The sequence below is a fragment of the Erigeron canadensis genome, chromosome 8, assembly GCF_010389155.1.
Source record: "Erigeron canadensis isolate Cc75 chromosome 8, C_canadensis_v1, whole genome shotgun sequence".
NCBI lineage: Eukaryota > Viridiplantae > Streptophyta > Magnoliopsida > Asterales > Asteraceae > Erigeron > Erigeron canadensis.
The window spans coordinates 30,041,053-30,067,322 of record NC_057768.1 but is presented as its reverse complement, the minus strand read 5'-3'; the positions used below and the strand labels follow the sequence as shown (position 1 = coordinate 30,067,322).

Sequence of the window (26,270 nt, the reverse complement as noted above, 5' to 3'; positions counted from 1 at the left end):
GGTATTTTGAATGATTTAAATCTTAACGATTATAAAAGTGATAGTTACAAATGTTTTAACCTGACAGTTCGAATGAAAGAACATTGTTATGAACCACAAGATACCACTTTATAAGGATCCAACATATCAGATTTTGTCATCGGCAGCCTACTCAGAAATGGTCTGATTGAGGTGGATGAACTCAAACAGATAATCGGCTAGAGACTGGATAGACATGCACAAATCAAATGGTCGAATTTCTCAAATCGACCTCAGTAGGATATTTGTATGGTTTGACCGAGTTGAATGAACTCAAACAGTCAAACCTGAGTGGAAAAAAACCGGCTAAAGATTTGATAGACATGCACATATCAAATGAACCCAATAGTATATGGTCACAATCCATTTCTCTTATGTTCAAATTTCAAAAACATTACATCCCAATTTTGGTAACGCAAACCAAACAAACAAAATCAAATCACAAATATCAATATAAATTCAAGAATATAATGTATTAGATGAAACATGAAACAGTCTTTACTCTGATGCCACTTTTGTCTTGAACCTATACAACGCCTTCTTCTTCTTTGAACTTTGATTGTAGAATGTAAGCACCACTTTCCCTGCTTCTCCACATTTAAACCTTCCACTGATCACCGATTCATCACCTGTAACCTTTCTTGACTTCTGAACAATAACCGTGTATCCATCTTCTGCACTCGGCACAAACTCTGCCCCATATGATATGTCACATCCGACCACTCTGGCCTCCCATACCACTGTGCAGACCTAAAAAAAATCAATGACATTCGTTTAAAAACGTCTTTGAAATCCAAAACAAAGATACAAAAGAGAAAAAAAAAATCTATTTGTAATGACAGTACCTCGGGAGCAGGAAGCTCGATTGTGTGTTCACAAGAAGGCTTAATGACCTCCTCTGTGATGCAATCAGTGGCGGCGAATTCTTGCTCACCGTCCCTGCTAAGCCCACCATATTGAACTGGAACCAACTCAGGTGATATATATCTGAAATTGTATCAACAAAAGTTAGTAACTTTATATACATTTATGGGAAAGAATAGGATTGTTATGATAATTTATCCATTAAAGAACTTACTTAAAGAGTGTTTCAGTAGTCTTTGAAGGACCAGCAAACACAAACTTGCTTTTAGTCCTTTGTGTAAAGAATGGATTTATCATCTTGTAGAAAGCTATGTACCACCATGGAACATTAATGAACACCTTCAACAATACAACCAAATTTATCTCAATATCATTTATTTTTAACAACAATATGGAAGTTGGGTTTAAGAAAATAGCATAGACTCGTACAACGCTAACATAAAGGTTGTAGGTCTAAAGTTTGAATGTATCTAGGTAAATCCATTTCACTAAGTCATTCCCGCATGTGTAGACGTTATGCATAAATTCTGTGAATTAGTGGGTCGAATCAGCGACCCACTAAAATAAAAATAAGAAAAATAACATTGAATAATTGATTTTATTATTTTAAGACTCCATGAAGTAAGTGAGGTTAGATAAAAACAACATAATTCATCACAAAACTATTCCAACCTTTTTCTTTTTTTTTTCCTAAAAACCTACATTTACTGTATTTGTTTTTAATAACCCATGTTTTTACTTTTTCACAATAATACCCTGATGGAGTGATGGCAGAGCAATGGAACAAAACCATGTTGCAAAGTGAGTTGACCATGGACCACAGGTCAAAAGTACAAAGATCACAACATGTCTTTCTGTCTGTCATTTTCCTATCCAAATAAACTAACAGAATATTATTCCTTCAAAATTATATGCAATAATCATTTTAACATAGAACAAAGAGTCAAAGATAATATTATGTATAACTTAATTTGTTTATATTTAAACGAGTTTATTCACATACATTTTTCATATATGAACATTAATTTATAATTTAAAGGTGAAACTTTACGTGTATGTATATGTATAAGTAAAAAGGAAAAAAAAAAAAAAATTACCTGTTTGGCAACAAACTCAGGGTAATTATCTTGGAAACACTGAAACACTTGTCGGAGCTCCTTCTTAAACAGTGGGGGAGAATTTTTGAGATCAATAACTTGGAAAATAGTAGAAACACCATTTGGAGTAAAATCAAGTTTCCTAATACTCTTTTCAAGAAACTGTAATCTCCATTGAATAAAATTTTTCACTTTTTCTTCATCACTAAATGTCTCTTTACTATTACCAAATGCATTGTAACAAACTGGATGTCCTTCTTTATCATTTCCATGCATATACACAAATTTCTCTCCATTTTCATCATCTTTTTCTTCCATTTCGACTAATTTTTCGATATCGAATTCTTTTCGCCATGCCACCACGTTTTTCAACATTGCCAATGCTTCTTTCACTTTGTAGTCTCTAGCTCTTAAAAACTTTAGTAAGATGACGTCACTCCTTTCATCAGCAAGTAATGGTACCCCCCATATTGAAACCTCCTCCGGCGCCGGAGGAGCTTCCTCCGCCGGAGCACATTCTTTTTCCGGGACCTCGGTTTTCACTATCGTTTCTTGTATCGCTTCTATCTTTTTCGCACCGTCTTCATCCACTGTCACCTCTTTTTCCGGTGACTCTTCCGGCACCGGTGCCGGCGCCGGAACTTCCTCAGACGAAACTTTCTCCTCTTCTTTGCATTCCACCACCGCTTCGATCGCCGGAGTTTCGCCGGAAATTTTTACCGGTACCGGAGCCGCCGTGGACGGCGGAGGAGCGGTGAACTGGTGGTTGTTAAGGGCTTCTTGGACCAATTTTTTGAGGTCATCTAGAGCTTTCTTATGTGGGTCAGGGAGATCACCAACAATGTTGGATTCTTCTTTGAATGACCCAACTGAGGTAACTTTCTTATCGTTTTCGATATCGACTTCTTTTACTGGGTCGGCCAAGACGGTTTGTTTTTCGCATGTTTCGGCTTCAGGGACATCGGAAACAACCGCAACCTCGGCACATTGTGGTGGTGGTGGTGTTACAAGTGTTTCCTCAGCCATTTTTTGGAAACAAATGAATTAATTTTGGAATGTAAATTTTAGAATGAGACAAAGCAATGAATATTTGAGTGAGAAAATGATGTAGGAATGAAGGGGTTTTAAAGGGGGTTTATAAACGGGATGGAATTTAAGGAAAATATAAATTATTAATAAAAAATGTTCATATTTTAAGAAAATAACTCCAATGGTATTTTAGAAAAGTTTTTTTTAAGACTTGTTACTGTTATAAAAAGTTTTTATGAAAGCTTTTTACCATCGGGTGTAAAAGCCTTTTTGACAAAAACTTTTATGAAAGTTTTTTAGTAAAAAGCTTTTAGAAAAACTTTTTATCATTGGAGAGGCTCTAAGGTAAATAAGTAATTTCTTTAAAGCTTTTAGGGTAGTTTATCTATTTATATATGGGGATGTCTTGCATGATATCTTTCTTTTATGTCGTATGATTTTTTCACCTCTTAATGGTACTGCATTTGTCTTGCGGCCTAAGTTACTCTATTTCATAAGTTGTTTAGCACATGTTAATTTATTTAAGCCCATTTGGACCTCAGGACTTCCATAGATAATTTCTTCGAATATGTATATATGTTTGGCTGATACCTTTGCTATTTGTTACTATGACTTGTTAGGAAGAGCTTAAGGAGAGTTCTTACACATGCCACTTGTATTTGTTGCTCTCACAACACATGCTTGATTCAGGTGGTTACATCCATTACGTCTTAATGTTGTCGTTTAGTATGTTCAAATGTCCTATTAATTATGTATATTGTCAGATGTGCAACGAAATGTATTACGTGGTATGTTTGTTACTTTTTCCTATTCTTAATGTTGTCAGGTGATATCCGCCCGACAATTATGGTAACTAAACTTTTTGTATTCTTATACTTTTTGTCTTTTTTTGGCCGGATATCTTTATGGAAGAAGTCTCTTTACCTTTAGATAGAAGTAAGACGTACGACTGTCTACATCTCATCTTTCTCATACCCCGTATGCAGAGACTGAGTCTTGTTATTTTTGTATGATTATTAATAAAAAAAAATGTTCATATAATTGGAAATACTCTAAGAGCCTAGTCGAGTAGCTACAAGGTTGGGCAGTAATTTGTCCCGAATCGGTGTAAATACACCCAACATAAGTCTAAAGTCTGAGAGCGTCTAATGACTCCACCAATCTTGATTGGAATAAATGGTTTTCGAAAATGAATGTTCTATGAAATTAGAATAAGGTATATGCCGTTCAAAAAGTAATACGCCTCAATTTTGTTTTCTTGAAAATATGAGAAATTAATTTTTTAAGAACTTTCTAACATTTGATAAGGAAAAAAATTGAAGTTTGATCTTTTACTTTAAAAATAAGAAATTTTCTATTTGACTCATTCTATTAAAATATTTAATCTATATTATTTTATAAACTATCTTTGAAATAAAAATTCTAAATATTATTACTTTCACCTACCATTAATGTTTATATTAATTTACATAATTATTTACTTTTATAAATATTCTAAAATAATCTATATTGTTTTACATTCAAAAAATCCATCAGGGGTTGAATCTCATTTCTTACATTTGTATCAGTTGATTAGTTTTCAAGAGTTTTGGGTTTCATTTCAGGCATGCATGGTTCGAGCTCCGCATACTGCCCAATTGGATGTCACTGTGGTGTCTCGAATGCTAAATTATTAATTACTAACTACTAACTCTTTTTTCAATATATATATTGTTTTACATTCAAAAAATTTTAAAACTGGGGTCGTTGTATATCGGCCATTATCATCTTTCGACTCGTATACAAAATGAAGCCTACGAATTTTAATTTTAAGTACAGTATATAATAAACTTGTCTTAAAATCATCCTACATTACGGATACTCATTTATTAATTTATTAATGAATACTAAAAAACGTGGGGTCCAAAAACTGCAGTTTGTTAAGATTAAAACTAAAAAATGTATATTAAACTAAAAAAAATATTTAAAAAAAACAGCTCAAATGTTGGTGTTGGTGAGATGGGAGCAATGATAATGTGTTAAAGGACCCCACAATGCGACTTTCGACCGTTAGGTCCGCCGTGCGCCGGCAATCCAGTAACGTTTGTATCTTATTTACTTTCAACACGTCTTTTCTTTACTGGGAGTGTATAATTTGTAGTACAATTATTTCTTCGTTTTCTACATTATTATTTTGTTAGAATAACATTAAATTGTGCCAGGAGAAGAAATAATTCGGTAGGATCTTTGACCGAAAACCAGCTAATTTCATTAAATATTGATAACAATTATAATTTATACGATCTTTGACCGAAAACTAGCTAATCTGGGTCTTAAGGCGTTTCTTTGTTGATCGGCTTAGTTTTTTTTTTCTCCTAATGGGTAACTATGTACAATTCCTTCTCAAAAACAATTATTCAAAAATTTAATTTTTCATATATATACCTGCATGTTTTTTCCTTAGTAAGGGTGTAATCAATATTCAATAGTATATCTGTGATGAGTTTTTACTTTTTTCTAAAGAGAGTTATTCACTAATCTATTGTTATAATTACTCTTAACAAAATGCAAATTATAGATGTTCAAGTCAACAAACCTAAAATAACCTTTAACTAGATCACCCCATATAGATCAAATCAAACCCGAGTACCCGACACAAGCTCAATAATAACAAAACCACTAAAAGTCTAAACATGGCTTTATAATATCACCACGCGATACTAAAAGTTCATTGTAATTATTAAAGTATAACTTAGCTAGTATATATATTGGCTATAATTCCTAAAGGTTAAGTTAGAGCATCATATGGGCAGCAATTCAACTCATTGAAGCATGTCACACCACAACTGCACGCCCTGTAACCTAATCGATTTAATCAACTTCGAAACTGTTGTCCATGTTTACATGATTGTATTAATAAAGGGAAACGAAAAATCAATAACAAGGTTTAGCCATCCACATCAATTTATGTTTTATACAGTTGTACTCTGTACAATATAATATTTATATTTGTTGTAAATGACTAAAAAGTGTTTGAAGATTTATTATTGTCCATTAATAAAGGTCACATGCACCTCACACCACCACAGTAAATTGGTGTGCCACGTAACATAACCGTCACGTTAGCAGTTTAGCACCACAATATAACCACATCATTAAGATTAACACAATATTTCTGTATCAGTAAGCTAGATTCAGTAACATTGTCAATACGCAATAAAATAAATTATAATCAAATCTCGAACAACCTCATCTAACTATATAGACGGATACTCTGAAAATCAAACTACTATACTTCGTACTACAAAGGCATATATACACTTATGATAACAAATACTCTTGAATTAAACTAAATTTAAACAGGTGCTGAGGGAATTATATTGTCGGCCCTATTTGCTTTCAACTTTAAATACATATCATCATCGACATCTTTGTGAGTGGCCAGCTTCCTAATGGCTAGTAATATACTTATACGAGTAGTTTAATTACTATTGTAGACTAGTATTAGTATTAAGGTTCATTTGCATTAGTTAAACCTATCTAACTCTATTTCATCAAAGTGTATATGTTACCGTAAAATAGCTATTGTTCTTTCTTACTCATATTATTTATCTCATGTATTAATAAATAGTATAAAAAGGGTAAAAGAAGACAATGTGTCTCAAAACCACAATAGATTATTATCATAGCCTTTTCGTAAATCTTATGATATCAGTAAAATATTTTCATTTAATACTCACATAGTTTGGGTATCATAAAGGACCAAACTCATGTTTCTCTACATCATATGTGAAATGTTAATAATTTTTTTTTTATTGATTTCAATCTTCTCATGCTATATTTTTATTTTTTTTATTGATAGTTAAGGATATATCTTTCTAACTTATTATTTTAAAAATACTCTGAATTAATTACAAGATCATAACATAACAATATCGAGATTTGAAAAGAGAGTTAGTGTAATTCACATATCATGTTTTGATGGGTTTAGGTTGATTGTTAGTAGAAGATTTAAGATAATTAATCATTTTCCTATCTATAGCCCGTCTCTCTCCTCATCATAAAAAGAAAACTTATGTGCATGTTTTACCTATATCTTTTATTGTTGTTATATCAAGCTATTTCCTATAATACATACACCCTTTCAATGTCAACACATAAATACCTACAAGACCATCATCTCGCTGTCAACATCACCACCATCATCAGTCGTTACTCACCTCCTATTTCTTATCGCCATTACTACCACTATCACTATTGTCGCTTTAGCTAGCCTTCCTTGTAAGTATTCACGCATGTACAAGACAATTAATTATTATTAGGAATTGTATTTTAACCTGATGATGACCAAAGCTTTTAATTTAACAAGCTTAAATTCATTTAAAGTATAAACTTTAAAATTATTAGTAATAAGTTGTATAACCTCCTCTTCCAACCTAAAAGTGGATTGTAATGAAAATTAGGGGGTTGGGGAATCTTTTACTTTCAATGTTATGATTGTTGATGAGTGCATATTCTCTGTCACATCCTCGTTACTACTTGCGCTTAAAAATTATACTTTATGTATATTTAATGTTATGTATATTATCATTAAATAATATATCATTTTCAAGTACCTACTATTTTCATATAATTTGTTAATTTATTTAGTTATTTTAGGAAGATTGAACCTCTATTCGTGACAAATATGTCTTACCCATTACTATTACTATTACTATTACTAATTGAACTATATGTCGTTAGTGTAAAACATATTGATTTTACAGTATAAAATTCGGGGTTGGTTATTGTAAAAACAAGTATTAATGTAAAACAAATAAGACAAATATTTTTGCCCTTAGATCATGGTAAAATTGATGCATGAAGATTCACGAATCACAAATATATATATTGATTCACGAAGATTTTTATGATGCACGATGATTTTCAGTAAACGAAATCTTATTGTTTTATCTGTTTTACTTACAAAATTGTTTTATTTTACCTAGAAATTCAAAAGATATTTACAGCTTTAGATATATTAAGGGGGGTTTTCGAGAGACATGAGTTTCATTGTAGACATGTGTGGTTCGAGCTCCGCATACTATCCAATTGGATGTTACTGTGTTGTATCGGATGCTAAATACTAACTACTAACTCGTTGTTTAAAAAAAATTATACGAATCACATATACATGTATTTAACTAATCCCTTATTCCCTTGAGTCATAGATATAAAATATATTTGTAACTTAAGTAAGCAATGGAATAATGGGATCTCTTGTGACATGCAACCAAACAAGAACAATATTATGGGAAGGACGGCCAATAGGCGATTTGAACCAGAGTGTAGTTATCAAACTATATTTATACTCCGTATCATATATACTTTGCAAACACAACCAAGTGCTAGCTATTATCTAAGATCGACTTCTATATTAATATTAATGTAAAATACAAAATGACAAATATGTTATGATGAGTCAACATTTACGTGATTGAATGAAACATCAGATGATACATGATTTCTTATTTATTGATGAATGCTATTATCTAAGATCGACTTCTATATCTATATTAATATTAATGAATCAATCAGCCTATATAGCGAAGAAACCAGCTAAGGTAGGTGGTTGGAGTCTAACTGGCTGTTTATTCTAGCTAACTTATACATAATTTTTTTGAAAAGGTTATATAATTGAATAAAGTGATCATTTTGTATTTTTAGGTTAAAATTCTAGCATTTATAACCGCCGTGACCAGTGGCCAACTTACTTCGACGACGTGAAATTCGGCTAAATAACTCCTCTTGTTTGATACTAATATCTAATTGTACGTGTTCAAGCCCAATAACACATCTAAATATCTAATGTATATATACATATGAAATGTAACAAGTCACTTGAATACAAAACTTGAAGGCAATGTAAAAAGAAGGATAACCAATTAACTCATTATCCGGCTTTTGTCAACCGATTTCAAATCAACAACACAAGAAATTAAATAAAACGTATTAGTATTATGGTTAAATTCTTAGAGATCAACATGAGGTGTCATATAGATGTTACTCCGTATTAAAAGTTTGCATTCTTGCAAAGTCAATGAAAATAGAGATAAGGGGATAGAAGGTGTGCAATCATATATAGTTTTGTAAATTATTACATTGAAGGCATGACTGAATGCGAGTACAAAAGATATAGAATTGCTTGAATATATATGAATGAAAATGATAGAAGGTTATGAGTGGCTTATGGAAGTAGTCATATCCCATCAGTTGAATCCTATTATCCCAAAACAATTGGCGGTTTAAGTTGAATTTTGGTTAGATAATCAAGGAAGTATTCATATACGAGTAGTTATTATTTTCTTAATTAAGAAACTTTTGGAGTCTTTAGAACATAATAAGATGATTTTGAAATTTACTAGGTTGACTCTTGTTTGAATGCAAAATCGTATCATTGTTCTATGTTTGTCGAGTTGTACTTTAGATTGCCTTTTGGAACTTCGAAAAATGGCGAGTTGTACTCGTTGATTTTTGACTAATTATTGCCTTGACATAGCTGTTTCTAGCAACGCACCCAAAAAGTCTTGTCGCCACACTTGAAACTTAAATATTTTTTCTTGGGTTGTATCAAATGATTTCTTAGGATATTGTGATCCTACTAGGTGTCCCTTGAGATCTCGTTAGTCAAATGTTGGCTGCCTTGTGGTTATTCTTCGTTTTCAACAATGTTTCTTCGCATTACCATTGTTACATTGTGGCTACTATGAGTTCCTTACATGACATATGAGTTCTTTTCCAATTATACTATTTGTCACGTGTACAAGTTTTTGGTATAATTATCCCTGGTCCAAGGCATTCCGGTGCTAGTTTTGATTGTTTCAACGTATCTATGTAATGCCATTTGTGAGAATAACCATATATACAGCTTGAAACACATCGTACGATACCAAGGTATCTACAAGAACCAGGTCATTAGACATAGTTGTCGTTGACATGACATTAAGACCTAACTATTGGACTAGTAGAAGAAATAAAAAGACATGAGGTTATGGATTTCAGAGTTGTCTTTATAAAATAGTAATACAAGCTACAAAATGAGCTAACCATACAACTAACTAGACATTCACAAGCTAAGCCCATAAGACCCACTATACTTAGTGGGTGCAAACTAATATTCTTAATTGACATATTTGAGCCATTTAAACTAATATTTATCTTTTTTAACAATGGATCAGTAATTAGTAATTAGCATTTGAAAAAGTCACAGTATGCAAAACTCGAAATACACGTATCTTAGATAAATCAAGAACTCTCGCAAAATATCCGCAATAATCCACTTTTACAAATATATAAAGTGAAATTCAAACACTAATAAATTTTCATAAGGTCTAAAAAACTACCAATGGACCATCAATTCATAGACTTTAAAATACAAACCTATGTGTCTTGGACAGCTTATGTGTTTTAACAAATGCACACATGTAAAGAGGTTATAAGTGTCAAACAAATATCTAACCTACCTGTGTCACATATATTTCGAATAACTTCTATTCATTATACATTTAGGTAAGATTATATTGTCTTAACCCGATAAAACTTTTTAAAAGAAAAACTTTCACAAACAAATGTTAAAGATGAAATTATATTGAATGGATAATTTAATTATCGTAAATTCTTAAATCGGTGTGTTTTCATTTGTTTTCAAAGTGCATACATTTATAATTAGTTATGTTACGTTTATTTTACTTTATTTTTTAATTTAGGAAGAGACATATATAGTCCATTAAATTAAATTAAAATCCTTCAAAACTAGGTGTATACAAAAACGAAACAAAAGGGAGAGAAAGACAAGGAAAAGAAAATTGTGGATTCCCCCTTTGAAATCTGAAATCTTGAAAAAATGGCAGAAAGCAAAGAACTTTACGATGTGAATGCAAAGTGGGATGCATATCTTGATCTGGGTCTTCGTCGATTCGTTTACTCTTCTGCCACCGGCGCTCTTGCCGGCCTTCTTCTCTTCCGTACGTATTTCAATTTATTCACACTTATATAAAGAAAAAAATAGAAGAAAATAAAATTATTTTGCTCTTTTTATTGTAATTCTGTTTTATACAGTAGTAATGGATGCATACCCACTTCATATATTCACTTATTGGTTGAATAATTTGTTGAATGAGGAGGTGTTTTGTTTTAGCTTTTTTTAGGTTGCCTATGGTTTTTCTACTTTTTAGGCTTATTTTGTTATAAATAAGCTATTTTTTAAGTGTTTGGATGGGCTTTTAAGCTTATGCTATTAAGAAGCTTATATAAGCTTCTTTTGAGTAGTTTTTTAGCTTCATAATCAACATAAGCCAATCCAAACACACAAAAAAAGCTACAAGCTTGTATGCCTATATGCTTCATATTCGTGTATGCTTTTTGCTTTCTGACATATACTATATATCTGCATATTGCTCATGGCATGTTTGAGTATCATTGACATGGTTATTGACCTAGATATTAGGCGTATTGCAGTTTTATATACGCGTGTAGTTGTATGTTCTATCATCTTGGAGGGAAATGAGTAATGAGACACTTGAATTGAATTCTATATTAGTAGTTGGCCTCTTTATTCTGGGACCTTCTTTTTGCATGATAAGTGTCTATCGACTTTTGTAGAAATAAGTGCTCAAATAGTGATGTAAGCATTGCTTAAATGTTATTTTCAATCCGAATCTGTGTGTCTGACCGTGAGCATCATGTATCGTCTTTTTAAGCTTTGTAATCCATGCATTGGGAATGGATTGGAAAACAAGGCACCTTACGGTGAAAATGGTAGGAAAGCTTTTGGTGGTGACATGTGTTAGATGCCAATAAAATATGGTGCCTCAGTTTGGGGGAAAATGTGGTGCAGATTCATAGCATAATCTTGCCTACCCTTTCCTCCATAAGGAGACTTTTCTCTTGAGCCTCATTCTTTCGGAAAAAAAAAAAAAAGAGAGGCAAATGGAAGGCATGAAATTATGCTTCTTTATTAGTTTGTTATAATTTTGGGGTCACATCAATAGTTAAATATGATTAGCAAAAAAAGTCCACTTACCAGATTCTCAAATATTTTTAGCATCCTCAACAATATAACATGAGTACTCTATAGAAGCTGAATGCTGAACAGACTTCACCTTTGCTTACAACAAATTTTGAGTAAACTATTTAGGCGTGTTACTGCTAACGTTTCTTCAGTTGCAAACTCTGATGGTGTTCGGGTCGGTCTGTTTTCATCTCTTCTGAATAGGTTTTAAACTTGTAAATAGCAATGCATTTGTCTATCCACCTAAGTTGGTGTAATAATACCTTGGGTGGCCTCTTGTGTGTCTGTGTTTTCTTCTTGTCTTCAGATCACAGGTCTTATTTACATACTTACCTTTCAGTTCTGATGTCTTTTGGTATTGGATTAAGGTCTTTAATGAGTAATGAATTCAATTTCAAAGTTTTAAATAACATATTGAAATCGGGACCAGGCGTTGAACTTAACACCTTGTATATTGAAAAATGTGTATAAACGTGTGAAGCTTACTATTATAATTCTTTTCTGGTATATTGATATACATGGAAAAACCAAATAACGTTTGGTTCCCAACTTTCCATTGTGTCTGCTCTAGTGTATGAACTTAAATGTTAAACACTTGTTTAAAAGGTCATTTGTGTTATTTATTCTCAGCTTAAATTTTTGACTAATAATGCATCAAGTATTTGATAGATAATATCACCATACACCAGCATACTTGATGAAATAACTTGTGATGTTTTCCAGGCTCCCCCGTGACACGCTGGGCATCAATTGCTTTTGGTGCAGGAGTGGGTATTGGATCTGCATACTCAGAGTGCGCTCAGAAATTTGATGGTGTTGATTCTAAGGTAGTTTGGTGTTATTTTTTTTTAACATAACGTATACTCTGTCAATAAGATTGTTTATAGGTAAAAAAAGAAAAAGATTGTTTATAGGTCTACCTTCATTTTTGCATGTTCACATAAATTATGTTGTATTTTCTAGGAACTATATGTGTGCCTTTCAGTTTTCAGTATTTTACAAGCTGCTAACTAATGTTAATAATCTGATGTGATGTTATTAAATCATTGAATTTGGAAATTAGTATAGTAATATCTTAATTGCATATAGCTTATTGGTTTTCTAAAAGTTAAATTGCACTATGAAGTGTTTCGATGTGTTTTAGGTGAAAATCTTACTTAGTTCTAAGCTGAATGAGTGTACACATTTTGAACAAACTTTTTAAGCCACAAGTGCTTAAAAATATGCACTCCCAAAGACCCCCCCTAACTCGTTATGCCCCATAATATAGGCCAATTGTTACCATATTATAATGACATAACCAATACATTTCACTTCCATGGGGAATGCCGTAGTGCTTTCGTGAACTATTTAATGTCAACTAACTAAAACCAACAAACTGCTCCTCCTTGCAACTCTCTTTTGCCTTTCCCCTTTTATTTGGCTTGCAAAAAGTTCGAGGTATAGTGATATTTGTGCTAAGATTGAATTCACGATAAATGGAAGATTTAGTAGGGTGGTGGAGGCGGTAATCTTGGGTGGATTGGATATAGAGATGCACAAGGACCGGTGCGGATTGCTCAGAGTGCCCATTACTTATGCACCCAGTCTTTGCTGCTTACTGATCCCTGATTCAAAGTTTTAGGCCTAAAGTCTGGTAGTTATAACCAACCAATTAGAGTCATATACTTTGGAGCCTGTTCTGATTTTTTGAATGTCAAATACTCGTGTAATTAATGGTTTTCTACAGTAAATAGCTACAATTATATGTAATTCCCTACACACTTTAAGTAATGATAATCTCATCTGGATATCAGCACAAAGAAATACTCTTTCTTAACTTATAGTTTTTGTAAATTATATGTTCCAATAGCTCTAGTACACTTACTACATGTGGAATAAGGTTTTCTTACTTAACAAAATCTAGTTCCAAGCTTATTTATTAATATATATATATATACATATATATAGTGTATTGTAAACAAGTATTAATGTAAAACAAATAAGATAAGATCTTATATATTATATAGTGTATTGTAGAACAAGTATTAATGTAAAACAAATAAGATAAGATCTTGAACCTTAGATCATGGTTAAATTGATGCACGGAGATTCACAAAACAATTGATACACGATGAATTTCATGATGCACGTTGATTTTTAGTCAATGGAAACCTATTGTTTTATTTGTTTTACTTTTATACTTGTTTTATTTTACCTAAAACCTATATATATATATAGATAGATAGATAGATAGAGAGAGAGAGACAGAGAGAGAGAGTACATATCAGTTTATTCTACGTTGTGTAGTTAACTTGAACAGATCCGATAATCAATTCAAGTAATATACCCTTTGTGTATACTAGCTTCATTGTCATAAACTTTCCATAGGCCAAATCTCTTATTGCTATTTTTGGTTACTAATATAGGACTTTAACAAGTATTTTGTCGCCAGTTGAGCATATTAGATATGAACTTGGTTTGATGTTCGGTACAGACCAACACCCTTATAATTTATATTCTAAAACGAAGTTTGTGCTCTTAATATTGACCAACACCACGGTAAGTTTATGCAAGACCGGTTCCTATATCTAAAGTAGTAACTGCTTTTCTTTATATATTTTAACTGGCAATCGATAAAATATAAGGATTTTACATATTGTTGTAGGTTTAAAGGCCTACTTATTTGTTAAACTGAAGTCGGAGTGTACTTGTGTGTACATTGAACATAGTTGCCTTTTCAATTATCAAAATCAATAATTCTTGTACACATTATAATTTGCTCATAAGTTCAATGAATCATTTACTTTATATATGCCAAAAGTGAGTATGGTTGTCGCCGCCAGTGCGTCAGACAATAGTATGTATCTGTGTTTTTGTAAGTTGTATATACACCTCCAATAGGGCATCACACAATAGTATGTAAGTGTTTGTATGAGCTGTGTTAGAAAGCTAGATATGCCTATGATATTTGCTTGTCTACTTTATGAGAGCAGTGTTACTAAAATATCGTAACTTTTTTTCTTCATTGATTAGGAATGACATTACTGGATTGGGTTCTTTGAGTCAAACTTTTCAGAGATTGAAGTTTACGGATATCAGACAGTGTTGATATAAAGCTCCAATATCTCAAGAATTTCATTAACTCTACTAGTTTTTCTTTTTCTTTTTTTTTTTAATTTTATTTTGCGACTCCAATCTTGATTGGGTGCTCAGATAATTCTGAAATGCTAGTAATAATCAAAGAATATGCACTCTTTGCACAATGATCTATTTGTAACCACCTTTTTGCTTGTCCAGAAGTTATCAAAATATGGTTGAATCTACTACCAGTTGAGCTAACACATTGTGTGTGGCCTCGTAACTTAGTATTGTATAGATTAGGTTCAGGTCTATGTTTAGGTTCGTCCTATTGCATAATGGATGTTAAAACTGGGGCTCAATCTACACAATCTAATGCACATGTGTTAAATCCTTTAAAATCGATACATGACTTATCTTTGTTCATGGTTTGCTATGAACAAATCAAGAGTTTTACCTTCTTTTTCTAACTTAATTTGTATAAATTGCAGGGAAAAAATCGAGTCTAATTCCATTTCATTTTGAGATATAAGTTCTATAATAAATAAATAAATAAAATTTAAGCCAGCAAACTTCTATCTTTTTTCAATTATTATATATTTATATGGCTCCTTTAAAGTTAGAAAACAAATTTACTAATAAAGTTATGAAATTTTGACCTTTTAATAAAAATCAAAGGTCATGATTCAAAAATGACTTTTTGATTTTGACCATTAATTTTAATCCAATGATCAAAATCCTCAACTTTACTACTTTACCAGTAAAGTTGTCTATAATTTTAGAGGATCTTAATCCTTATTATTAGAATTTGATAATATAAACTATGCAAAAGAAGCAACAAAGTAAACGAACAACTTTAAGTAGCTTATGCTTTATTTTGTTTCTAATACAAGGTCTCCAAGGAGTTGTCACAAATTAAGATTTTTATAAATGGGAAGTTTTAAAAATCAAAAGCTCCAATAAGCTCCTCATATATCAAAAAACTCAAACTTTCACGAAACAAAAACTTGAAATCCCAAAAGCTCCTACGAAACCTACTGAAAAAATTTGATTACTGCCAAAAATCACAGCAGTCGTCTGAGTATTAGAAGCTATGTAACAACAGAAAACATATGTATAAGGTAGGTAAGTAAAGAAGGAAGATATATAATCTACAAAAGCGGCAACTGGTAAGATTTATATAGAGGCTACAATTATCTACATGACTACATATGAGAAACAGTTAAAAATAACTACCGAAATTCACCATCTTCACCTACTTTATGATCATCGTGGTCACCACCACGTCTATGGTCTCTCTTGTGTCTTTTGTGTCTGTTCTCATGTTCTACCAAAGCAGATGATTGTTGCTCCAACTACATCACATGAACTTACAGCTTTGTTAGATTTAACAAACTGATAAGCAGATTATACGGGTTTAAAAGCAACAAAATCAAACAGAGCCAAGTTATATCTAATAAAGGTTATTTCGACTCGTAAACCTACGAATGGTTCAATTCGGGTTATAAAAATGATAAATCTATCAAAAAAGAAAATGGGCTCTATAGTAGCCCAAAAATAACTTTTGACCCATATAACCTCCTAAATCATTTTATAGATTATTAATTCAGTTATAGTATTTTTGTAATCTTATCTCAAACACCAACTAGTTTACAAATATACGAAAACTTCAGAAACCAAAGCATTTTGGGTTGCTCGAGGTACGTTTTGACACGTAAGAAAACTGTCGGCTTTGATCCGATTACCCAACCCACCCGAACTTCCCATTAGTTACTCCAGGGTATGATAATAAGATGAAAGAAGAAAAGAAATAACCTGCTTTGACTTTTTTCGTTCAGCACTATGTCTATGAGTATCTCTGGTCTCATCTAAGCTCGTATCATCCAAATGACGCTTCCGATGCTTTTTTTCCTTGTCTTCTCTATTATCACCATCATCATTATCTATTTCATCCTTTCTACGTTTATCTTTCTTACCTCTATCCTTTTCCCTTCTTCTCCTATCTCTATCTCTACCCTTAGCCTGAAACAATATGTTAAGTTATCCATTATACATTATGCTGATATACATTCACAACAACAAGATTGTCTTTTAGAGGCTTTAAAAGAGATTTTGGTGATCAAGTTACTGTTCATAAATAAGGTTTTAGTGGTTGTATACATCTCCATATTACTTACAAGGGTATTCGTTTCTTAAAATAGAAGTAAATTATGTTGTTGTATCACTTATAATTTCATCTATATAATACACGGTATACTACTACGTGGAACCAACGTCGAAAAATCTGTGTAGTCAGAGTTGTTTGTAGTTATAAATATAAATATAAATAACAGGCAAGAGACTAAATGAGACACTATATGATATAAATATTCATAAGTTATACATATATCTTCTGACTTAAACTAAAGATTGTACTAGATTAATCTTAAACACTAAAGCTTAAACTTAACTGTTGTTGTATATGCATAGGACATGCTATGCAAACCAGTGCTATCAGTCAATGCCCATAGCTAAATGCAGATACTTAACCTATTACCTATGTTAGATATCATTAACTGCCCAAGTCATATCCGATAAAGATCGACATTACTTTTATCTTTACTTACATATACAAAAGGAAAAGAATAATCCTCCTAAAAGATCAGCCTAATAATCCTTTTAACAACTTGATCATGACAGTTTTTAACATCAATGGAAAGATAATTAGTGGATTACACTTGTCATATAATCAAGTTGATAGGGAAAACACAATTATTTAGATATATAAAACCACACTTTTCCTCACCTTATCCTCCCGGTGCTTCCTTTCTTCTCTTTCTTTCTTTAGTTCTGCTATGTATTTGTCATATATTTCTCTAAAAAAGCTTTCTTCAATAGTAAACCTACATAATAACAACCAACGATGCTATCATGCTACACATACCAGAGAATTTACGGATACATAATAATAAATTATATCAGACGTTCGGAACAGCACAAATTGGTACCAGTTTTGGAATCTACTTTCAAAAAGGGGCTTAAAGTCCTCCCAGCGTGAAGATGAACTAATATCCTGCACCAACAAAATGCTTAGTATAAGAGGAACAGCATATTCCAGTATCGCTTGACCATACATCTAACCAAACCTTGGAGGTAGTCAAAGACCGGTAAAAGTCATCTGCAAGATGTTTACGCCTTTTAGTTTCGTTCTCCTCCTTCTCTCGAACTCTCTCATGTAAGTCATCAAATACAATCTGTAAGGAAAGGAAAAGGTAAGTATATTAGCTTTTCCAAATATAGAGAGCCAAGATTCAAGAACGCCCGACAAATTGTTACCGTTGTTTAAGGGTAAATGCTACAGAATAGCAATAAACTATTTTCGAAAATGTCCATATAAGTAACTAATAGTTTTTATAGCCCGATTAAGTAGTTATAACTTTTTTGTACCGTCTAGTAAAATGGTAAAATGTCAATAAAAATAACTTAGATGGTAAACAAAGTTACAACTATGTAAACAGACTTTAATCACTATTAATTACCTTAGGGGACATTCTAGAAAAGTTAATTCCTATTCTGTAGCATTTGCGCTTGTTTTATAGAAAGTAAACAGATCCTAACTCTAAACTATTTGCATATACAAGAAATTATAGCACACCTTTAAATTAGCATCTGAAACTGCAGGTGAGCTAATATCTTCAGCAATTGAATTCTTGAAGTCTTCAAGAGTCCATGTAGATAATATAGAGACCTGAAATCACCAAGAATTGGAGATGTGACAGACCCTTGACAAGTGCATGACTGCCTGAGAATAAAAGTAACCTTTTTCATCATCACTGCTTCTTTTATTCGATCCCTGTCGTCAATAAACTGCAATATACAACAAAGCATATAATAACAAACATTATCAAACATGTTCTAATTATAAAAAAATGCACGATACAAAGTTACTACCTACAATGGGCTAAACTTACCTGCTTCTCTAGCTCCTCTATTACATCATCAAAAAGATCTTTTGGTGTGGCACCATTAGTGTTTGACGATACAGCAAAATATGCAGGTAAATCTTTTACCTATAAGCCAGAGTGAAACAATAAAAAGGTGAAACACTAAAATGTCCATGTCCTTTCATGCAAGTAGTTATATTCTGAAAATGGGGTAACTGAAGCATAGAGACGATGTGGAACCCACCTTAATAAGATAGTCACGCCAGTGAGTTTTTGCAGTAAGCATGCCAGAAGCAATATGTTCATCCATCAACTTGCGAAACTCATCACGGTTTTTTCGTTCATTTTTCCTTAATTCTTCCTGCATAGGTGAATGGCAATTGAGGAAAACAATTCTAAAGTAGGCCAGGAGAATAAAACTAACTTCTACTAGCACGGTACCCGCGCAATGCGGCGGTGGTCGTGGCGGCGACGGTGTAGTGGTGGGGCGACTGTTGGTGGTGGAGATGGCGTCAAGTGGTGTAGATAATTGATGTAAAGACTTAATGGAGATGTTTTAAAAGGTAAAGGAATTATAGTGTAAATTAATCATTAATAAGGGGGTAGTGTAGGTGAAAATACTTTAAAGTGTGTTAAGTGGAAATATTACACCCTTCTCAACAATTCCATAAATAGAGGGCTATTTTTTTTAATAGATAGTATAGATATAGAAGTCTAGATATTTGAGGTTACCAGCCGTAGTTTTCTCTGTTCTTCTTCCTCCTTCTCTAAATCACGTATATATTCCTGAGACAAACCAAAAAACCATTTTTGTTAAAATAATAATGGAGAAAAATATCACTCAACAAAAGCAATTGATTGCATCTACTTGAAAAATTTCTAAGCGGTCAATTTTTTCAAGGCGTAGGCAACTTTCATCCGCTTCTAAACGATCTTGCACTCTCCGCCACTGACTGCTTGCCTGAAGATAATTGAATTAAATTTATAAAATAAAAATAAATAAATAAATAAAAAAACTGAAAATGGCAAAATAATTGTAATAATAAAACAAAACTATCTCCTGTATATAATCTAGGGTGTGGGTACCGTAATGAAGTCGCAAGATTTTAAAAATTCAATGTAATCCTTTCTGTTTCTCTTGTTCTCCTCCAACGCTTTAGACCGCTCCTGATAACCAGTTCACCCAAAAACTAAGGTCACAAAAACTTTCCAGCAGCTCTAAAAAACACACAGGAATGTTTAAGCAATTAACCTGTTTCTCAATTTCCTTTAGATGCTCGTCATAGATGTCCTCACGCTCTTTTGGTCTCTCAACAGCTTTAAAGCGATCATCATCCTCAAAGATTGCAATCGCTTTGCTACACAAGGTTCAACAGAAAATTAATAAGAATAGTGTGCAGTAATAGGATTTAGATTAGTTTCCAGATTATACACATAAGTGAACTGATACAGGGAAAGCATAACCCTGTTAGCTGTGAATTAAACAAACGTAAAAGAGAATATAACATTTTATGAATTCTATACAGACCTCCATTTAGTTGATGATGTAATCTCTTTTGAATCCTGTTAAAAAGTTAAGAAAATAAGGTAAGATCCAAGCAAATTAAATCAAGTCCGAAGAAAAGCAAAATAACTTACCTCTAGCATTTTTTTAAATTCTTCTCGTGCCTTTTTCTGTTTATTCCGCCTTTCTTCTGATTCCTGTTTTTTCTTTTGACCTACATACTAAAACATCAAATTACAAAAATATTAGACTAATGAACCAAGTACACGTGGCAAATAAAAATATACAATTTTTTAGTCAATGATACCTCAGTAAAAGCTTGCTTTCGCTCCCCAAGTGATCTGAGAGCAACATATCTCCGGTCGTTGATGATTAGTCTCATTGCCTAATAAAAGGATAACAGATGTCAAGATCTGAAAGGCGAAGAAACAAACACATAGTCTGAATATACCTGCTCCCAGGTCCAGTCAGAAGCAACATTTACACTATCCAGAAGTGCCTTGAATGCATTTTTGGCCTCCTACAACATTTACAGCATATAAACATAACATTCATAAGCTATGTAATTGAGTATGGCTCTAAGAAAGGCAAATGCCTGTTTATTGTCATAAACTTGGGTTTCCTGATCAACTGCATTTTCTTCTGAAGCAGCAACATTAGCACTATCATTCATTACAATGTTTCCCTTGGGTTCCTACAAATTAAAAACTACAAAAGATCAAAGGTGTGAATTCCAAACAAATAATATAAACCAGCAATTCAGATTATATATGTTTGGTAAGGGTCAAATAGGTGAAATACAATAAAATATCTACAAATAAGAAAGGTCAAATGGGTCGAGCGAACAGGTTAAATGGGTAAAAACTCGTCTTCACATATATACAAATGCTTACAATGCCCTGAATTGTTTTACTTGAACGAAATTAAATCATAACTTTAATCATATGGTACATTTAATCATGTTTATCACATTAAGTGTTTAGATATCTTATGATGGACAAAAAAAACTGGTGTGTCGGCCAATTTGACCACCGCAAAAACTCACCCGTTTAGACATGAAACCATAATGACCTGTTATCCAGACCGCCTGTTTTGATTAATCTAGACCATATAAATACTCTTACCTTACATTAATTGTGAAATAATAGCCAGCAAATCAACTCACCTCAATGGTACCAACAGGAGTTTCATTTTCATGGATTATAGCATCTTCCATTGAAACATCCTCGGTGTTATCCCTACAATATTCATAAAGGGGTGTTTTCATATAACAAAAAAAAAAAAGTATAATCTAAACGAAAAGAACCATGAGAGCATGTTATACAGTGGTGGTGCAACAGGATTGGGCAGCATAGCAGGCGCCACTGCTTCTTCATTTGTTGTCAGTTTAGAAGGCTCTACGGATTCCACTGACAACTCAGAAGTGACCAAAGATCCTAATTGCACAGCTGCAATAGAAGGAGCCACCGAAACTGGGCTCAATGGCGGTTCATGAGGTCGAGAAGATGGACTATCTGCCCCAGGAGTTACTGATGGAATCAAGGATTCATTATCAGGATGCTTCATTGACTTCTGTTCTTCAACTGTACATTTTTGTATCACTTGTCCCCGAGCCAACTGTATATGTTAATAAGTCGCATTAGTGAAGAACCAAAGTACATGTAAAATTGTGGATTGTTGAAAATAAAAAATGACCTTAAGTTCATCAGGTAACCTCCACTTTGATTGCTTAGTAACCTTGTTGTAGTAATACCTGCCAATATGGAACTTAGTGAGACCTAGATAAAAGATACATATGCAATGATAAAGAGTGTCCAAGAATACCCACTTTTTCCCACTAGGAGCATGACATTCCTTCCAGTTTGTAGTTGCATCAGCCCTCTGTTCAAAACGTCATTGTATAAAAGTTAAACATACAGTTCTTAAAAACCGGTAACAGTGGAGCTGATTATCAAAAAGTTTAGCCTAATCTGTAAGATTTTTACTCCCATTTCGAAGAAGTCTAATTTTTCTTCACGAGAATGCCTTTTTTAATCATTTTATCCATTAGTTACATATATAATCGAAATTTGCTAAACAAAACCAACTGAGGCGATTTACAATTTTCAACAGCAGAAGCACATTAAACACCATCTACTACAACCTATTTTGTTACAACTGATTGTTCAATATCACACCACAGGATATGGCACACAGAGAATTAAATAAATCTGTATGGCAAAGCAATAACTCAAATGTTCACACACCTCAGTCGGGCTCATTAAATCAAGAGGCTTTTCCCAGCTAGACTGCTTTGTCTTTTTGTTGTGGTAATATCTGTCAGAACATCGAGTACTTTTTCTTATATAAAGAACAATTACAAAATGAGCTTGATGTGATGCCAAATAAGCATTTTACACGTATAATAGGAATGAACTCTATCAGTACAAGACAAGATGATACAGTGAATCAGATAACTAATTCCACCACAAGCAGTTCCACTTATGCATCACTTGATACGTACCGCACGGACTAGAAAAGCATTATATTTAATGATAATTACTTCTACAAGTATCTACAATGAAGGAGCATAATTTTTAATAATTAAGTTAGACTCACAACGGCAGCAATTAGCTTCCTTTTTTTTATTGCCAAATGATGTGAAAAAAAGTTTGGCAAGTTATACAGTGTCTCTCTCTTTCTCCAGTGCAAAAATTCCAAGTTTGTGGACTGATGATCAGGTTGTACACCTAAACAACTTCCCTTACTTTTTTCTACATATTAAGTCCTAGTTTTCCCACAAATTCCACTATCTATAATTGCCTCTATCAACATAAAGCTCAAAAGCACTATTACTTACATGACTGTCATAGATTTTCATCATTAAGGTCAAACGAATAAAAAACATGTAACTTCGTTATTCAACTAGAGCAAAATATAACAAGGATACTGATTATGGTGGCAGTATACAGTAATTTCATATGTAACATAAAAATGTAAGATATATGATGAAGGTAGCATAAACATGCCTTTTCCCTTTGTGAGAAATATGTTCAATCCAATCTGAAGGAGGCCTTTCAACAGCTTTGGGTAAATCCGTTGTAGCCTAATAAATCAACATGCATATGTAGTAACTTATTAAAAGATTGTATGATATATAAAAGAGTGACAAGCAAACAACAAACTAAAATCACTTGTCCATACTAGGATAGTGGGTGCAGCTGAAGTCTGCTCGGCTGGCTGCAACACAGGTGCCCCAGTCGATACACCTAGAGGAAAACTAGGCATATTAATCAATGGTGTTGGTTGGTACTGGCTAGCTGCTTCCGCATTTCCATGTACTGGTGCATTTGCTGATGTGGATAGCTGCAAAAACAAATTTAATATGAACAGTGAATGATATTGATGATTCAACATATTTACAACTTGACAGCAATTCACTTGCAGTAATCATACATTGTATGCTAGCGGAGGAGCAACACGTGGGCCACTCTGAGCGGGTATGTAACCATTAGGCATTGGGACCACATGTTGGGGCTGTGGTGATACAGACATTACAGGCCTGCTAGGTTGACCATCAGGCCCTGAAAAAGATTGGGGTGCAGGTGGCGTTGAAGGAGGTGGCACCATGCCAAGCGCCGGTAATGCAGCCCTTGGAGGTAGGTGCTGCATTGGCTGAGACATCATATTTGGCCTCCCTACAGGCATAAACTGCTGAGACATCATCGGCATATATGGAGGTGGTTGTCGTGGGGGACCTGCTGTACGGAACTACACCAAATTCCAACATTAGAACAAACGCGTCAGTAAACATTATCTGAAAGAAAAAAAAAGGTAAACGGGTGGAACCCCATGGTCCCATGTACCATCTTGGAGTCTTGGTACCCAGAACGCACACCGCATAGAACTCATGCCCGGTGACTCATCATTCTCACACATGGATCACAAGATATAGTTTCTCCACTTGCCTTTGGCAAGATTTGAACTTGTAACTTGCAGCCTTCATCCGTGGGCTCATGTGGTCGCATGGTGATGGTACCAGTTGATCTATAATCGATTGGTAAACATTAAGAAGAATCTACATAAATAAAACAAACACTTACTTGCATTGGCACCGGTGGATAAGCGTTTGGAGGAGGCCCCATAGGAGAAATAGGTGGTCGGGGCGGCTATTTTATTAACAAGCAAATGCAAAAATAAGAAACGGGTATACCTTATTAACCATAAGAGAGTATATACATATATATAAGCTATATAAACTACCTGTATGCCAGGATACTGAGAATTATTTGCCATCCAAGAAAATAAAGAATGTCTGAAATGTCATATCGAGCATGTCATCGACAGGATAAAAACAATTACAAAGTAATAAGGGAATAGAATAAGCTTCATCCAAACAACATATGGTAAGGCGATTAAAGCAATACGCTTTAAAAATATGCTTCATCTCCCTATATCTACAGCCCTAACATTATCCAACATTAAACAGAAAAAGAACATGTTTTTCCCCAAAAGTTGAGGATCAAAGAAAAAACCAACAAATTAAAACAGTAGCAAACAACATTGACATAATGATTATGTCATACTACAGAACAATTCCCATAACTCTAAATTTTAAAAATTAATGTCTATATAATTATATATACAAACATAGTGTGTGTGTGTAGGAAAATAATTAAGGGTTTTAGAGAGAGAGAGAGAGATCGAACCAGTGATTGTCAGTCGCAGGTGGTGGTGAATGAAATTAAACAGCAGTTGCAGCACAAGAAGGAATATAAAAAGAGAGGGGGGTTTTATGTAAGAAAGCGAATGAAGAGGGTAAAAAGACGGTCTCCGACTCTGTTTTTTGCCCTATTTATACCTCATTTCAGTTATACTTCTTTTTTTATTTTACCTTTTTCAAACCAAATTAAGGGTGTTTGGTATTGCGATTCTTAAACAAAAACTGCATTTTGAAAAAGCATGTAGCTACATGTTTCTCCAAAACTGCGTTTTCATAGCTAATAATCACTTTTTCATATAGACACTTTTTTAGATTATTTGCGTTTTACAAACGTAATAATCAAATAATCACTTTATAACGCAATCCCAAACACCCTCTAGTATTTCATAAATTAATAATTTAGATAAAGTCTATACATTATAAAAAAAAAAAAAGCTTTTTATTTTTGAAAGTATTGATAAATATGTGATATTTTTATTTAGTACCCTTAATATACATACACCTACAATACTCTTTTAACATTAATAATTAAATTAGACTATTTATCTTTTATCTTTTTAAAATATCTCCAATTAAATCTTTTACATTAATTATGTACACCACTCGACGCCTCATCTATCATTAACATTCGCCCCCACCACTACATCGTCGCTGCCACGACCACCACCGCATTGCGCGGGTAACGTACTAGTTAATAATAATTTGTCTGGTCATAATATCTATGATCCCTTCAAAAACAAATCCAATCCACCTTCTTACTTAATTAAGATTTGAAATACTCAGATTACCCTCGTAAATTCAACCTTTTTTCTCAACTATCCATTAAATGTACTCAAACTACCCATAACAATTTCAATCCACACAAATCTACCGTCAAACCCTAAGCTAATTATCTATCTATACGTATATATTAATTATAAAGCAAATCTAATTCTGTTGAATTTTAAGTTTCAACATTCAATAATTCATCAAAACGACATTACCTCAATAAGCTACATTACTCGCCGCTGTCGCCGCCACCATCGCCACTAATTGCCATTGCCGC

The 26,270-nt window shown here is 33.1% G+C and overlaps 3 protein-coding genes across 3 annotated transcripts; 1 reads left to right on the top strand and 2 right to left on the bottom strand.

Annotated features, from left to right (window-relative positions):
• Nucleotides 1–369: 369 nt before the first annotated feature.
• LOC122578962 (patellin-1-like) lies at nt 370–3,063 on the bottom strand. Its single transcript, XM_043751029.1, has 4 exons — nt 1,980–3,063; nt 1,097–1,221; nt 864–1,005; nt 370–768 (listed from the first exon to the last, which is right to left on the bottom strand). The coding sequence occupies exons 1-4, from the start codon at nt 3,003–3,005 to the stop codon at nt 517–519; spliced, it is 1,545 nt and encodes a 514-aa protein (XP_043606964.1). The 5' UTR covers nt 3,006–3,063; the 3' UTR covers nt 370–516.
• A 7,699-nt stretch (nt 3,064–10,762) lies between these two features.
• Nucleotides 10,763–15,357, top strand: LOC122579761. The gene is made up of 3 exons (XM_043751989.1): nt 10,763–10,990; nt 12,760–12,863; nt 15,052–15,357. Exons 1-3 carry the CDS (start codon nt 10,870–10,872, stop codon nt 15,055–15,057), a joined length of 231 nt encoding a protein of 76 aa, XP_043607924.1. The 5' UTR covers nt 10,763–10,869; the 3' UTR covers nt 15,058–15,357.
• An 856-nt stretch (nt 15,358–16,213) lies between these two features.
• LOC122579366 (pre-mRNA-processing protein 40A-like) lies at nt 16,214–25,308 on the bottom strand. The gene is made up of 29 exons (XM_043751532.1): nt 25,212–25,308; nt 24,766–24,817; nt 24,606–24,671; nt 23,959–24,273; nt 23,707–23,868; nt 23,532–23,608; nt 22,770–22,839; nt 22,352–22,404; nt 22,219–22,276; nt 21,848–22,140; nt 21,689–21,761; nt 21,119–21,217; nt 20,975–21,043; nt 20,831–20,908; nt 20,658–20,744; nt 20,548–20,582; nt 20,272–20,377; nt 20,106–20,186; nt 19,888–19,980; nt 19,752–19,805; nt 19,264–19,380; nt 19,047–19,145; nt 18,895–18,942; nt 18,731–18,823; nt 18,222–18,329; nt 18,084–18,148; nt 17,882–17,978; nt 16,912–17,118; nt 16,214–16,451 (listed from the first exon to the last, which is right to left on the bottom strand). Exons 2-29 carry the CDS (start codon nt 24,796–24,798, stop codon nt 16,329–16,331), a joined length of 2,859 nt encoding a protein of 952 aa, XP_043607467.1. The 5' UTR covers nt 24,799–24,817; nt 25,212–25,308; the 3' UTR covers nt 16,214–16,328.
• Nucleotides 25,309–26,270: the final 962 nt, after the last annotated feature.

What these genes read in the sequence shown, in the direction of transcription:
- LOC122578962 (XM_043751029.1), bottom strand. Translation starts at nt 3,005, where the DNA reads ATGGCTGAGGAAACACTTGTAACACCACCACCACCACAATGTGCCGAG. An exon ending in CTGAGTTTGTTGCCAAACAG is followed by an intron (nt 1,222 to 1,979) that starts GTAATTTTTTTT and finishes GTATTGTTGAAG; the next exon opens with GTGTTCATTAATGTTCCATG. An exon ending in TCGAGCTTCCTGCTCCCGAG is followed by an intron (nt 769 to 863) that starts GTACTGTCATTA and finishes GATTTTTTTTAG; the next exon opens with GTCTGCACAGTGGTATGGGA.
- LOC122579761 (XM_043751989.1), top strand. Translation starts at nt 10,870, where the DNA reads ATGGCAGAAAGCAAAGAACTTTACGATGTGAATGCAAAGTGGGATGCA. An exon ending in TGCCGGCCTTCTTCTCTTCC is followed by an intron (nt 10,991 to 12,759) that starts GTACGTATTTCA and finishes GATGTTTTCCAG; the next exon opens with GCTCCCCCGTGACACGCTGG.
- LOC122579366 (XM_043751532.1), bottom strand. Translation starts at nt 24,798, where the DNA reads ATGGCAAATAATTCTCAGTATCCTGGCATACAG. An exon ending in AAGTTTATGACAATAAACAG is followed by an intron (nt 21,044 to 21,118) that starts GCATTTGCCTTT and finishes TAAATGTTGTAG; the next exon opens with GAGGCCAAAAATGCATTCAA. An exon ending in AAGCAGTGATGATGAAAAAG is followed by an intron (nt 18,824 to 18,894) that starts GTTACTTTTATT and finishes TGGTGATTTCAG; the next exon opens with GTCTCTATATTATCTACATG.